The following is a 14,775-nucleotide window of genomic DNA, read 5'->3' on the forward strand; positions in this document are numbered from 1 at the left end:
CGCTTGGGTGTCATGTTTAATTTGGGGGATAGAGGTAAATTTAGCAGTAACACTAGTAGCTCTCGGGTTTGTAACTTCCTGGAATTACAGACAGAAAGTTTATTTACATTTTGTGAGTGGAAATTTGTTGTCTTACTTGGCTCATAATTTTGTTTTAACATTTTTCAAGGAGAATGATTATATGAAATTAACTATATTCTCCTGATGTGGGATTAACCCTGGGCAGATCAGTGACTAAAATAATTATCTTAATACCTTACATGCATTGTTTATTTTGGTCCCAGAAGAGATAGGCCATTTTACACATGACAATCTGTGCTTCAGAGAGATTGATGTGTCCAAGGGCTCACAGCCAGTAAGTGAATCAGCTATAATGTTTATATAACTTTAACCATCTCAACTTTGTATCTTTTATCCAAAAGTTTCCAGAATGGCCTTTCAGGGCTTCCCTGGTGGCGCAGTGGTTGAGAGTCTGCCTGCCGATGCAGGGGACGCGGGTTTGTGCCCTGGTCTGGGAAGATCCCACATGCCGCGGAGCGGCTAGGCCCGTGAGCCATGGCCGCTGAGCCTGCGCGTCCGGAGCCTGTGCTCCGCAATGGGAGAGGCCACAGCAGTGAGAGGCCTGTGTACCGCAAAAACAAACAAACAAACAAACAAAAAGAATGGCCTTTCAGCTGGGTCTTTCAGCATTTAAGGTTTTGGGTTCATCTACCAATCAGTAGTATAAATTGTAATAGAGAACAGGAGTATAAATAGCAGTTACAGGGAACACAACCTTGGGCAAAGTCCTGTGGTTCACTAATTTTAGTGCTGGAAGCTTTTGAGTTTGTCTCCTACCTTGACTATTATTGTAGTATGTTTATCATACAAGGTATTTTGTTAATTTATTTTTTTTTAAAGCTTTTTTTTTTTTTTTTTTTTTGCGCTACACGGGCCTCTCACTGTTGTGGCTTCTCCCGTTGCGGAGCACAGGCTCCGGATGCGCAGGCTCAACGGCCATGGCTCATGGACCCAGCCGCTCCGTGGCATGTGGGATCCTCCCGGACCGGGGCACGAACCTGTGTCCCCTGCATCGGCAGGCAGATTCTCAACCACTGCACCACCAGGGAAGCCCTGTTTTTGTTTTTAATTTATTTGTTTTTGGCTGCGTCGGGTCGTCGTTGCTGCACGCGGGCTTTCTCTAGTTGCGGCGAGCGGGAGCTACTCTTCGTTGTGGTGCGTGGGCTTCTCATTGTGGTGGCTTCTCTTGTTGCGGAGCACGGGCTCTAGGCGTCCAGGCTTCAGTAGTGGTGGCACATGAGCTCAGTAGTTGTGGCACGCGGGCTCTAGAGCATGGGCTCAGTAGTTGTGGCGCACGGGCTTAGTTGCTCTGCAGCACGTGGGATCTTCTTAGGGCTTGAACCCATGTTCCTTGCATTAGCAGGCGGATTCTTAACCACGGCACCACCAGCAAAGCCCCTGTTAATTTAATTTTATTTTTTCCTAATATGCAGATAAACTATAGGACTTTTACAATGCTGTGGATGTTTTCCCTCCTGATTATAAAAGTAATATACATGTTTATTGTAGAATTTTTAGGAAAATATATAGAAAAGTAAAATTACCCATAATCCCGCTGCCTAGAGAGAACTATATATTCCCTGTTTACTTGTAAATATTATGTAAATCTAGAGTTCAGTTGATTATAAGTCATATCCTACATGTTTCGCTTGCCATTTACTCATGTTATTATAAAGTCTTAATCATAATGTCAAATGATAAAATATTCAGCCATTTGCATATACCGTAATTTGTTTAATTATTCCCCTCTTATTGCATGTTTAGGTTGTTTCTGCAGACTCATAGCTGGAGACATTAAGTGTAGGTGCTTACTTTATGCTTAATTAGTCTTGGTGTCAGAGTGTGGATGTGGCTTTCCGAGAGGACAGAGGAGAGGTGAGAGGAAGTGGAAAGAGATGGCAGAGGTGTGGCCCTGTCTCTTTCCCCTGTTCCTTTATGACTGGCACAAAGTTCATTTCTCCATATAAGAGAGCTCTTCCGACTTTTTGTGAAAACTACCTTTGTGTATAGAGCTGAATGCATCTTGTATTTCTTTAGGAATAAATCCCTGCAAATTGAATTTTTGTGTCAAAGGCTCTCAATGCACATGGCCGGATCGTCTTCCTATAAAATTGTGTTACTTTTCGCTTCCATCAGCATGTATGAGAGTTCAGGATCATTAGACCTTGAGCTGCATTGAGCACAGTCTTTTTTAACTATGCAAACTTTTTTTGTTACCATAATAAGCATTTCTTATGTTCTAATGAGATTGGAACTCTTATTTGATAAGTTTAATAGACATTTCATTTCTTCTGAGTTGTCTGTTCATTTCCGTTCCTCATTTTCCAGTCAGAATTAGTGATTTTCTTATCAGTTTGTATGGGAGTTCATTCTGTTAGGAGGTAATCTTTCGTCAAGGATTTCTTTTCTTTTTTTTTTTTAAAATAATAAATTTATTTATTTATTTATTGGCTGTGTTGGGTCTTTGTTGTTGCACGCATGCTTTCTCTAGTTGCGGCGAGCTGGGTCTACTCTTCTAGTGGGGGCTGCTCTTCGTTGTGGTGCACGGGCTTCTCATTGCGGTGGCTTCTCTTGTTGCAGAACACCGGCTGTAGGTGCGCGGGCTTCAGTAGTTGTGGCTTGCGGGCTCTGGAGCGCTGGCTCAGTCGTTGTGGAGCATGGGCTTAGTTGCTCTGCAGCATGTGAGATCTTCCCTGACCAGGGCTCGAGCCCGTGTCCCCTGTATAGGCAGGCGGATTCTTAACCACTGCGCCACCAGGGAATCCCCAAGGATTTCTTTTAAAAGGACTAGTTAATAGCTGTAAAACATAATTATCAATCTAGTTTTCTGGTGTCAACTAATCCACGTAATTTTTTTTTTCTAGGCCTGATTATACAGTGACTGGTTGTAAGTCTAAATAATTCTGTTTTTGGATAATATGCCTATTATGAGTAATGTTAATAATGTGTTTTGTTTTTCCAGAAAGAAGAAATGATGTAAACCATTCACTATCCCGACTTTAAGGTCAAGGTGAGAAGGAAGGTCAGGAGGAACATGGCCTGGCCAAATATTTTTCAAAGAGGAGCTCTGCTCTCCCAGTTCAGCCATCATCATGTGGTGGTGTTCCTGCTCACCTTCTTCAGGTAAGTGGACCACTGAAACTCTTCTCTTGTTGTTCTTGTCCTTGTTTTCCTTTTGAAGGAGCTATTTATTGCATGTCAAGTGCTTAATGCAGTGATTGGCCTGGGCTAATCATGAGCTGGACCAGCTAGTCCTTCTGCAGTACTTTATGATAGCTCTAATACAGTGGTCCTCGAGGGTTGTCTTGCCCATACTTGGCAATGTCTGGAGACATTTTTAGTTGTCACGCTGGGGGAAGGGGTGCTACTTTGATCTAGTGGGTTGGGACCAGGGATGCTGCTAAACTTCCTGCAGTGCACGGGACAGCCCCCGACAATAGAGAATTTGGGGGGCCCAAAATATCAGTACTGCTGTGATTGAAAAACCTTGCTCTAACATAAAGTCCTTTAATTGTTAAAACCAGGAGCTTGCGGACAAAGGATGTGTGTATTCAGGGAATGCTCTATGCCTCCTTGAGCAGTAAAGGTGGTAGGAGACCTCTTTGAGGAACTTCGGTCACTCGTGTGAGAGCCTGACCAGTCAGTGTGACTGAAGAATCGTCCACGTCTGACTCAGTGGCCTTCAGTGGCTCTCTTTAGTGGTCTGTAGATGACTTCAGCCAGGCTCTTTGGTGTTAAGGGCACGTTTTTCATAACCCTGTGACTCAACTATTTCAATTATTTCTTCTGAATACATTTTATTTATAATTAATCTTTATTGAAGGCACCGCAAATGATGATGATGGTTGTTTTTTTTTTTAAGGCAGAAACTAGGAAAATGGTTTTCTAATTGTGTAAGAGTTGATAGGTAATTTTGGATGTTTGCTTTAGGGGAAATCCATTTGTGAGGGGTTGAGGGAGGCATCAGTATGAGGAAAAGACAGGCCCCAAGTAAAAAGCCACTGAATGGCTAGTGCAATGAGTGGCCAGTGGTTGGTAAAGACTTAAAATCCTTTACAGAACTGCAACCATGATATAAAGGGGTTGCAGTCCATCACACCTCCATCTTCTAGGTCCAGAGACATGTTATGAGTGAACATGGGGGCTCATACTGAAGAAGACAAGTCAATTGTTTCTTTGCTTAGCAGAGACTGTTTCAGTGGATAGTTCTTATAAAGCAGTTCCTTCCCTCCCTCTTTCCCTCTCTCTCTCTTTCTCTCTCTCTTTCTTTCTGAATTTCTCTTTTTTAGAAGAAGAATTCCAAGTTGTATAAAACAAATGGGAATATATCTGTGATTTTATTGAATCTGTTTTTCTTCCATTCAGCTGTCTTTCTTCTCTCTTTTGTAGTTACTCGTTGCTCCACGCGTCAAGAAAAACATTTAGCAATGTCAAAGTCAGTATCTCTAAGCAGTGGACCCCAAGTGCTTTTAACAAGTCAATTGAACTGCCTGTAGAGGTAAGCGGAATGAAACGCTGGGGTGCCCACCCATAAATTCTTCTAAGTTCTGTTTTGTTTCATTCATCCTTAGGATGGCTTACTATTTCCTATGGCATAAAATTTGAACTATTCTGCCTGATTTCTTAGCTTGCCCTGATTCAGGTCTGTTTTACCATTTCAACCAACTTATTTCTCACTGTTTTGAAATCACACAATTCTGGCTAGGCTGGTTTTTTCATTGAGTTTCACAAGTACCATGCTCATTTCTGCCTTTGAGATTTTGCCTGTATTCTTTTGTATGATCTTTCACCTTCCTTACACCCATCTAAATTTTGCTTTTTCCTTTGTGTCAAGATAAAATGCCACTTTTTCTATCAAATTTTTTTCCCAGCTTCTGCTGATTTTTTTTTTCCCCTCCTGAACTGTGCACTGTAATATGCACTGCATATTACATAGTTTAATGTCGAGGTACTTATGTACTTCATAATCATTTCACTAGTTTTTATCTTGTTTAAGTGACTTGAAGTCAGGGAGTCTGTATCCAGTTTTATATTCGTTTTTGTTTGTTTGTTTTGTTTTTGTTCTTTGGCTGTGCCGTGTGGCTTGCGGGATCTTAGTTCCCTGACCAGGGATCGAACCCAGGCCCTGGCAGTGAAAGTGCCGAGTCCTAACCACTGGACCTCCAGGGAATTCCCTCTTATATTCATTTTGGACCAAGTAAATTCTTTGATGACTGTTTGGAATGGAGATGCTCTTCTTTTTTTTAAATAAATTTATTTATTTTTGGCTGCGTTGGGTCTTCATTGCTGCGTGCAGGCTTTCTCTAGTTGCGGGAAGTGGGGGCTACTCTTCATTGCGGTGCACGGGCTTCTCATTGCGGTGGCTTCTCTTGTTGTGGAGCACGGGCTCTAGGCTCGGCGGCTTCAGTAGTTGTGGCTCATGGGCTCTAGAGTGCAGGCTCAGTAGTTGTGGTGCACGGGCTTAGTTGCTCCGCAGCATGTGGGATCTTCCCGGACCAGGACTCGAATGCGTGTTCCCTGCATTGGCAGGCGGATTCTTAAGCACTGCGCCACCGGGGAAGTCCTGGAGATGCTATTCTTTATGATGCCATATTTCAATACAAAAATCCATACCTGTCAAACTTTACTATGTTGTTTGAGCTCTACTTACGTGGAATTATAGGTATATGTTAATATGCTTTGCACTTTTAAAAATATTTATTTATTTTTGGCTGCGTTGGGTCTTTGTTGCTGCGCGCGGGCTTTCTCTAGTTGTGGTGAGTGGGGGCTACTCTTTGTTGTGGTGCGCAGGCTTCTCATTGCAGTGGCTTCTCTTGTTGCGGAGCACGGGCTCTAGGCACATGGGCTTCAGTAGTTGTGGCCCACGGGCTCAGTAGTTGTGGCTCATGGGCTCTAGAGCGCAGGCTCAGTAGTTGTGGCTCAGGGGCTTAGTTGCTCCGCAGCATGTGGGATCTTCCCGGACCAGGGCTCGAACCCGTGTCCCCTGCATTGGCAGGGGGATTCTTAACCACTGCACCACCAGGGAAGCCCCGCATTTTTATTTCTTAAAAATTATTTCCCCTATTTGGACCAATTCAAAATTGACAGAGATTCGAAGGTTATATGAATATACCCTGAGGTGTAAATAAGTTATTCAGTCAATTGCTTATTCAGTCTGTCTTGCACTGAGGATACAATCAATTAATCAGTCAATCAATAAAAGCCTAGAGGATTAAAAAAAGAAAAGAGCCTGTCCTCATGGAGCTGACATTGTAGTGGAAATGCTCTTGAACAATTTTTCTGGAATTGAAGTTATCAGGGACTTTTTTTTTTTTAATCAAGGACTTTTAAAAGGGAGGCTTTAAGACTAGACAGCTACATTTCTTGACGGAGCCTTGACCAGTGTTGTGTGCACGGTAACTACGTCTGAATGATCACTAACTGACTCGTCACAGACCCTCAAGGTGAAGTGGCCTTAGAGAGATCATATGCCCTAACCTCTCAAATGGTATAGAATCCTTCTTTGTCATTATTGACAGATGACCACCTAGCTTCTGCTTTAATACTTCAGGGAGAAGAAACTCCCTGTTTTCTAGGTGGACGATTACATTTTTATTTAACTCTCATTATTAGGAAGTTCTTTCTTATAGTGAGGTAAGAGTGTTCTGCTGTTTAATTTTGATCTTAGGTTTTATCCTGAGCCGTGCATACTAAGTTGATTCATGCTGTAGGACAGCCTGTTAAATATTTGAGGAAAATCCGTCTCCCTAAATTTCTCATGTTGAGGCAAAACATCCCTGCTCCTTCGGCTGTAGTTTAGTGACACAGAGCACTAAATATGCTCTTTCAGGTACAGGCTGACCAATATATAGAATAATAGGATTTGATTTAGGCACTGAATTTCTGGTTATACAGCCTTTGTTTTTTAGGTGACTGGGTTGGAGATCCCCAGCGCCACCCCCAGGTTTGATGATTCACTAGGGGGACTCATAGGACTCAGCATATGACTCAAAACTATGGTTTATTGCAGTGAAGCATACCGAGCAAAGTCAGCAAAGGGAAAAGCACATAGGGTAAGGTCTAGAGGAAAGCAGGCAAAACCTTCCAAGAGTCCCTTTCCAGTGCAATAATATGGATGTGCTTAATTTTTCCAGCAGCAAGTCATGACAGCTCTGGTGAGATGTTGTCTACTAGGGAAGCCCATTAGAGACTTGGTGGCAGGGTTTTTACTGGGGCTAGTCATGTAGGCACCCTCTGCCTGGCACATATGAAAATTCCACATTCCCATAAGGAAAGCAGGTGTTCAGCACAAACCATATTGTTTGGACAGACAGTTTAGGTACAGGGAGCCACTCTTAGCAGGGAATGATGGGAACCCTCCCAAGATCCAAGTTTCCAGGGGCCAGCCTTTCAAGTAGGCCTTGTTAAGGGTACATATCAGGTCTGCTATGGTAACTCTTTCCTGCCAGTGACCGTGTCACATTATTAGCTTGTGTTGAACTTGCATTAATTTTCCCGCTAAGATATTTACTTACTTATTCTAATTGCTGCTTATTGAAGTAGGTTTCACCATTCTGATCTTTCAGAACTATGTACTCAGTAGCTTGGATGGATTGATTATGTAGAAGTTGGGTTCTGACTTATCTTGGAGGTCTTTGTATTTCCATACCTGCCCTCATAGAGAGCAGTGCCAACCTTCCACTCCCTTCTGTAGACTTTAAAATCCAGGTTTTTTCTTTCCTGAAGCCTGCTGCTGGGAGCAGAGTGGCTAGGGCAGTATGTACCTTTCACTCCTTCTGTGCTTCTGGGTCTGTAATTATCTTAACTCTAGCTTCCTTTGGAGACTTACTTTCTTGTCCAAAGTGGAAACGTTCCTAGAACCGGAAATATACGTAAAATGAGTCAACTCTAAAAAACATTTTGTTTATATATGTTTTTTAACATTTCTTAAGTGCCCTAAACAGCATCCTCAAAAAGTGCTTATTATAGCTTTCATGTTTATGCATAGCTATCTTAGGTGCTTTACAAAAAAATTAAGCAGACCCAGTCTGTATACCTTGAGATTTTATAATGGATCCCACTGACATGGGCAAACATTGGACATAGTAAGAGATCATGATATAAAATCTCTGTTTATAGATAACGAAGAGGAAATGGTTGAATCTAAGATTTGAGGACAACTTGATTGAAAATTGTAAACAAAAATTTGTTCCATTAAGTTAAAAAGTCATAACTCTCCAGACAGCACAGTCCTTCCAGGGTGTAGGGAATAGTGTAAGAGAGTCTAAACTTCTCTCCAGGAGAGGAAAGCAGGATTCGAGGTGCCCTCAACATTCCAGCTCAACCTCGGCCACAGCTGCTCTTACTCAGATTCTCACAGCAACAGATACCTGACCCCGACCACAAGTCAGCTTCAGCTTTCCTCCGAGCGCCGCTTCAGGAAGCGCTTTCATGTCAGTTTCCCCACCCCCGTGCATAGCTATAGTTCAGTGATAAACATTCTCACTTAGGAAACCCACACTGTGACCTTTTGTGTTTCCTGGAAGTGCCCCAATGTGTAGCGGTTGTCGTAGCTTAATGCAGGCCCTCCCCTGACAACACAAGAAAGGCCTCCACACGTACAGGCCGGTCCTTTCACATGGCAATTGTGCATATGTGCAGGCCAGCAGGTGAGATTTGAGCACCTTAAAGTCACTTTGTTGATGACCTTCGGGTTCATTTCATTCTCTTTTGAGGAAATATCTGCCAGATACCCAAATCTGAATAACTAGGGTTTGTCTGTCGGTCACTCTTACGAGTAAAAATGACTTTTCATCTTGCGACTCACACAGTTTTCCTCAAGACAGTCATCTTCTCCCCTGTTCGTATAGCTGTATTATCGATGTTAACTTTCTTCACTAGCCTTTTCTCTTTTATCCTATTTTCTGAATCTTTTTGTTAGTCCTGCTTTTTTTTTAAGTTTTGGGGTTTGTTTACACTTGTTAAGTAGGCAGTCAGAAGTGTATTTCAGCTGAATTTTAAACAGAAAAAAGCTGTTTGAAACCTGTCAGTTTTTGGGTCAGCCACACCTGCAGGGAGATTTTGGTGGCTTCTAGTAAGAGAAGAAGAAAAAAGAAAAAAACCCTGAAACTTGGAGCAACTGCTTGAATGTGAGCTCCTCACACTGGTGTGTGCCCCCTAGGGCTTAATTCTGGGTCCTGTTGAGCCTGGATGGCATCAGGGATCAAAGATTGCGGTTAGAGAGGAAGGTGGCAAAATAACTCTAACTGGAGATATTTCGGGCCCCAAGTTGGCACACTGAAATACTGATGGGTCTCAGCCGTGTGGGCTGCTTTCTTATCGCTCATGAAAGCAGTGTGTGAGGGAAAGTAACAAGACTGTTGGCGTTAAGCCTCATGGAAGTGAGTCACAATGCTTTGGGATCACACTTTATATATTCTTTTACAATTTGGGGATTTTACTTTCTGTTAGAAGGTAGAGTGTATTTTAAGTTGCCGGTTGTGATTTTTCTCTTTAATATTCCAAAGTCAAATTTTCTATAATAACCTATCTCAGAAATCATTTAGTATAACAACTTTTTTTGGTCTGGAGACCCCAAAGAGCTATGGGTTTGTATTTATAGAGACTTACTGTTTTAGAAATTAAAACCAAGACATTGAAGAAAACTACATTGGTTTTAAATTATTTATAAATGAACTAAATAACCTATAACACGTTAACATAAATAACATTTAGTGAAAAATGACTTTTTCAAAATGGAAAAAAATCACTTAATAAGGAGAGTGGCATTGATTTACATTTTTGCAAATCTCTTCATGTCTGGCTCAACAGAAGACAGTGGGTTTTCATGTCTGCTTCTGAATTCAGTCGCTTGCAGCTTGATCCTTTAAAGTATATGAAGAGAATTTGGCTTTCACAGATACATAGTAGGAAGGGGAGAAGTATTTTAATAGCCTTTTTTGTTAATTGTGGATATTTGTCTTTGATACTACATGAGAATTTGACAAGAGGCAATTTCTTAAAGGTTAGTTACAATGTGGAATCTGAAACTGTATTCATTAACTTTTTTATACACTTGCATTAAGATCCATTTGTCTGTCTTGTACTTTGAATGGATCTTGAAGTGACAGGCTCATTTCATTCTTTTCTGAGGAAATATCTGCCAAATACCCAAATCTGAATAACTAGGGTTTGTTTGTCAGTCACTCTTTCAAGTAAAAATGACATTCCAGCTTGCAGCTCAGACAGTTTTCTCAAGATAGCCATCATACTTTGGTGTGCGTAAGTGCTGTATGCATATTTTCTGCTTCATCACACGAAGTATTTTAAAAAATGTACTCAGGGGCCAGATTTAATAAAATCAATAATTTTTACTGCTCGACAAATATTTATTGAACGTCTAGCATGTGCCAAGGACATTCTTAAGTGAAATTGCCTTTTTTTTTTAAACTGCGCGACATTAAAGAATACAGCGATTAATAGTACAGTTGTGGGGCTTCCCTGGTGGTGCAGTGGTTGGGGGTCTGCCTGCTGATGCAGGGGGCACGGGTTCGAGCCCTGGTCTGGGAGGATCCCACATGCCGCGGAGCAACTGGGCCCGTGAGCCACAACTACTGAGCCTGCACGTCTGGAGCTTGTGCTCCGCAACGAGAGGCCGCTATAGTGAGAGGCCCGCGCACCGCAATGAAGAGTGGCCCCTGCTCGCCGCAACTGGAGAAAGCCCTCTCACAGAAACGAAGACCCAACGCAGCCAAAACTAACTAAATAAATTAATTTAAAAAAATGTATATATATAATAGTACAGTTGTGTAACCGCCTTGATCCGTGCTAAGGCACAGGAGTTTTACCCACCACTGCTTTTGCACCATCAATGGAAACGTTAAAGGGAAAAAGCAAATAACATTTTAGTGTTATGCAAATGATTTTGGCCTTGTGGACCTTTTTCGCATATGTGTTTCCTTATGTACAGAATGCTGATTTGCTCTTTTCAGTATTACCACCTGGTGATGCGGGGGTGGGTGGTAGTTGTGTGTGTAGGTGCTTTGGACCTGCGGGACTGACTGGTTCTTGTGTGACTGCAGATCTGGAGCAGCAACCATTTGTTTCCCAGTGCAGAGGAAGCCACTCTTTTCCTCGGAACACTTGACACCATCTTCCTCTTCTCCTATGCTGTGGTAAGTCTCAGAACTCTAGGCTTTTACGTTGAGGAAAAATGTAAAATTACTCCAAACCTTATGAAGTTGGCAAGGGATTTTGAATTTGCTGACTGAGGAGAGTTTATATTTTGTGTCCTTCCCATTCCTCTATTCCTCCATTCGACACATATTTTTTGAGCACCTAGCATGTGCCGAGCGTGTGCCAGGTACTTTTCTAGTCGATGGGGAATTCATCAGTGAGCATCACAGGAGAAATCCCTTCCTTCATAAAGCTTATATTCTTTTTTAATCTTCTCTTCTTGAGTGGGAGTTAAGGGAGACAAACGATAACAAAATGCTGTAAATAAGTAAATGACTGAGTGTATTCGAAGGTGGTAAGTGCTATGGCAAAGAGCCAGGCCTGGGTGGGGGGGCAGGAGGGGGTTTGTCGTGTATGTAGGACGGCCGGGGAGGACCTCGTGAAGAGCAGAGGGCTGAGTGTAGGTGGAGATTTCAGAGCCCTTCACATATAGATGATTTTTTATTTTTATTTTTTAAAATTTATTTATTTATTTGGTCGTGCTGGGTCTTAGTTGTGGCTCACTGGCTCCTTACTTGCAGCACGTGGGCTTCTTAGTTGTGGCGGGAGGGCTCCTAAGTTGCGGCTCGCAGGCTCCTTAGTTGTGGCATGCGAACTCTTAGTTGCAGCATGCATGCGGGATCTAGTTCCCTGGCCAGGGATTGAACCCGGACCTCCTGCATTGGGAGTGTGGAGTCTTAACCACTGGACCACCAGGGAAGTCCCGTAGATGATTTTTTAAATTATGAGACTGGATGAAAATGGTCAGGAGAGTTGATAAGGACAGGGAGGAGGTAGGAAGACTGAGCCGGGGCTGGGGCGCTTCCAGTATTTCGAGGTGGGGAAGATGAGGGGTGGGCCAGGGAGGCTGAGAGGGAGCAGGAGAACCGCGAGCGGGTGGCATCGTCCTGGGAGCAGAACCGGGACAGCCGGGGCCAGCTCTGGCTGAGGGAGTATCCTGGGATCGGGCAGCCAGAGTCTCTGTCTGGCCTTAGGGAGTGTCTGTGGTGGCTGCTGAATTAGAGCGGTGGTGGCCATAGCTGGAGCTGTGCCCCTGGGGGAGCAGTCTGACCTTTTATCCCCAGCATCTTACTGTTTATCTTTAAAATGTGTCCAGTTATAGGGCTTCCCTGGTGGCGCAGTGGTTGAGAGTCCGCCTGCCGATGGAGGGGACGTGGGTTCGTGCCCTGGTCTGGGAGGATCCCACATGCCGCAGAGCGGCTGGGCCTGTGAGCCATGGCCGCTGGGCCTGCGTGTCCGGGGCCTGTGCTCCGCAACAGGAGAGGCCACAACAGTGAGAGGCCCGCGTACCGCAAAAAAAAAAAAAAAGTGTCCAGTTATAAAAAAGCCTTTTAGGTGTAAATGTGCAGGTGATGTGAAATGCTGGGTGAAAGTCCCAAAGTAATCTCCAAATGTTTATTTGGGCGGTTACTAGAATATCTTTTCTTTGAAGAGGAAACTTACAGACATAGTCGGAACAGATCTTGGATCATTTAGCCTAGCTTCTCAGGCCAGCCTTTTTTTTTTTTTTTAATTGGGGTATAGTTGTTTTACAATGTTGTGTTAGTTTCTACTGTACAGTGAAGTGGAGTTCCGTGTGCTATACAGCAGGTTCTTATTAGTTATCTATTTTATACATATTAGTGTATACACGTCAATCCTAGTCTCCCAGTTCATCCCACCCCTCTCCCCCTGCTTTCCCCCCTTGGTGTCCATACGTTTGTTCTCTACATCTGTGTCTCTGTTTCTGCCTTGCAGACCAGTTCATCCATACCATGTTTCTAGATTCCACATATATGCATTAATATACAATGTTTATTTTTCTCTTTCTAACGTACTTCACTCTGTATGACAGTCTCTAGGTCCATCCATGTCTCTACAAACGACCCAATTTCGTTCCTTTTTATGGCTGAGTAATATTTCATTGTATATATGCACCACATCTTCTTTATCCGTTTGTCTGTCAGTGGACATTTAGGTTGCTTCCATGACCTGGCTATTATAAATAGAGCTGTAATGAACATTGGGGTGCATGTGTCTTTTTGAATTATGGTTTTCTCTGGGTACATGCCCAGTAGTGGGATTGCTGGGTCGTATGGTAGTTCTATTTTTTTTTTTTTTTGCGGTATGCGGGCCTCTCACTGATGTGGCCTCTCCCGTTGCGGAGCACAGGCTCTGGACGTGCAGGCCTAGCGGCCATGGCTCACGGGCCTATCCGCTATGTGGCACGTGGGATCTTCCTGGACCGGGGCACGAACCCGTGTCCCCTGCATCGGCAGGCGCACTCTTCAACCACTGCGCCAGCAGGAAAGCCCTATTTTTATTTTTTTAAGGAACCTCCATACTATTCTCCATAGTGGCTGCGGGAATTTACATTCCTACCAACAGTGCAAGAGGGTTCCCTTTTCTCCACACCCTCTCCAGCATTTGTTGTTTGTAGATTTTCTGATGATCAGGACAGCCTTTTCTGTACGAAATCCCAATATAGGATCGCTTGGCTTTGGCTGGAGCACTCCCAGTGATGCTTCTCCTTCAGCCTTAGAAGAGGCTGTGTCGTCTCATGGAACCACTAGCTCACCACCACCAACTAGCTATGATAAGCTTCGTATCAAAATGGAATTTAACCTTTTTTTGATACTTAGTTTCCTTACCTACAGAGTTATGATGATACAGAATTATGATGATAATAGTTGTCTATAGGATTAAATAGGTTTAGGAGATAAAAGATAAATGCCATGAAAAACCAGTGATCATAGCTCTTTTTATTGAGCTGCATTTCCTTCTGTAACTGCCAGGTATTGTGTGGACCTTTGGAGCAATACAGAATAAATTGGTTGCCTAATCTGAAACATAATTGAGAGATTTTCTTCACCACCGCCCCCCCCTTTACTATATATAGTATAAGACCATGTGAATTGGAGCTATAGAACATAGACTCTTCTCTAATGTTTGCGGGTGCCTCTTTTGAGGTAGTGAAAGCTTGACAATAATGAGGGAGAAACATTTATTATGCCGTTTATCATCTAAATTTTCTCTAATATAGATATATTTATACAGCTATATTATATTTATAATGTAGTCAATTTATGAGAAACACTTGTATCTGAATTTAGGTATTTAGTCAAGACATTTATTCATTTTGCATATTTGTGGAAGAAACCTAAAGTGTGTTGCCCTTAGCTTTCTGGCTGCCTTGCTGCCATGATCTCGGCATTTTAATTCCTGCCACTCAGTGGGAGGAGAGCAGAAGGCAGAACATTTGTGCCTCTCTTCAACTGATTATTGTCTCTGCCTCCGTGCTCTCCTTGCCTCGTGATGTCATGAAACCCAAGGGTCAGATTAAGCAGGCAGTGCATGTGCCCCCGAAGCTTCTGTTCTGCAGGACACGTAACATCTTAATTCAGAATGCAAATGGCTAAGAGGAATCCCTTTGGGAAAGCAGGTAACTGATGTTTAGGAGTTCATCTGTTCTAGAAGAGGAAACATATTTGTGTGCTTGTTTTATTAGAATTATTCTTTGTT

The 14,775-nt window shown here is 42.9% G+C and overlaps 1 protein-coding gene across 1 annotated transcript in view; it reads left to right on the top strand.

Moving 5' to 3' along the window:
- The window catches only part of SLC37A3 (solute carrier family 37 member 3), a 46,308-nt gene that overhangs the window by 6,142 nt on the left and 25,391 nt on the right, over positions 1–14,775 (top strand). Inside the window, 3 exon segments of the mRNA XM_089917324.1 lie at positions 3,023–3,183; positions 4,450–4,558; positions 11,121–11,213. Coding sequence (XP_089773450.1) covers positions 3,095–3,183; positions 4,450–4,558; positions 11,121–11,213 — 291 coding nt within the window. The 5' untranslated portion in view covers positions 3,023–3,094.

Source organism: Delphinapterus leucas, chromosome 9, assembly GCF_059928025.1.
Source record: "Delphinapterus leucas isolate spDelLeu-1000000601 "Yukka" chromosome 9, BTC_Dleu_Yukka2, whole genome shotgun sequence".
NCBI classification, from domain to species: domain Eukaryota; kingdom Metazoa; phylum Chordata; class Mammalia; order Artiodactyla; family Monodontidae; genus Delphinapterus; species Delphinapterus leucas.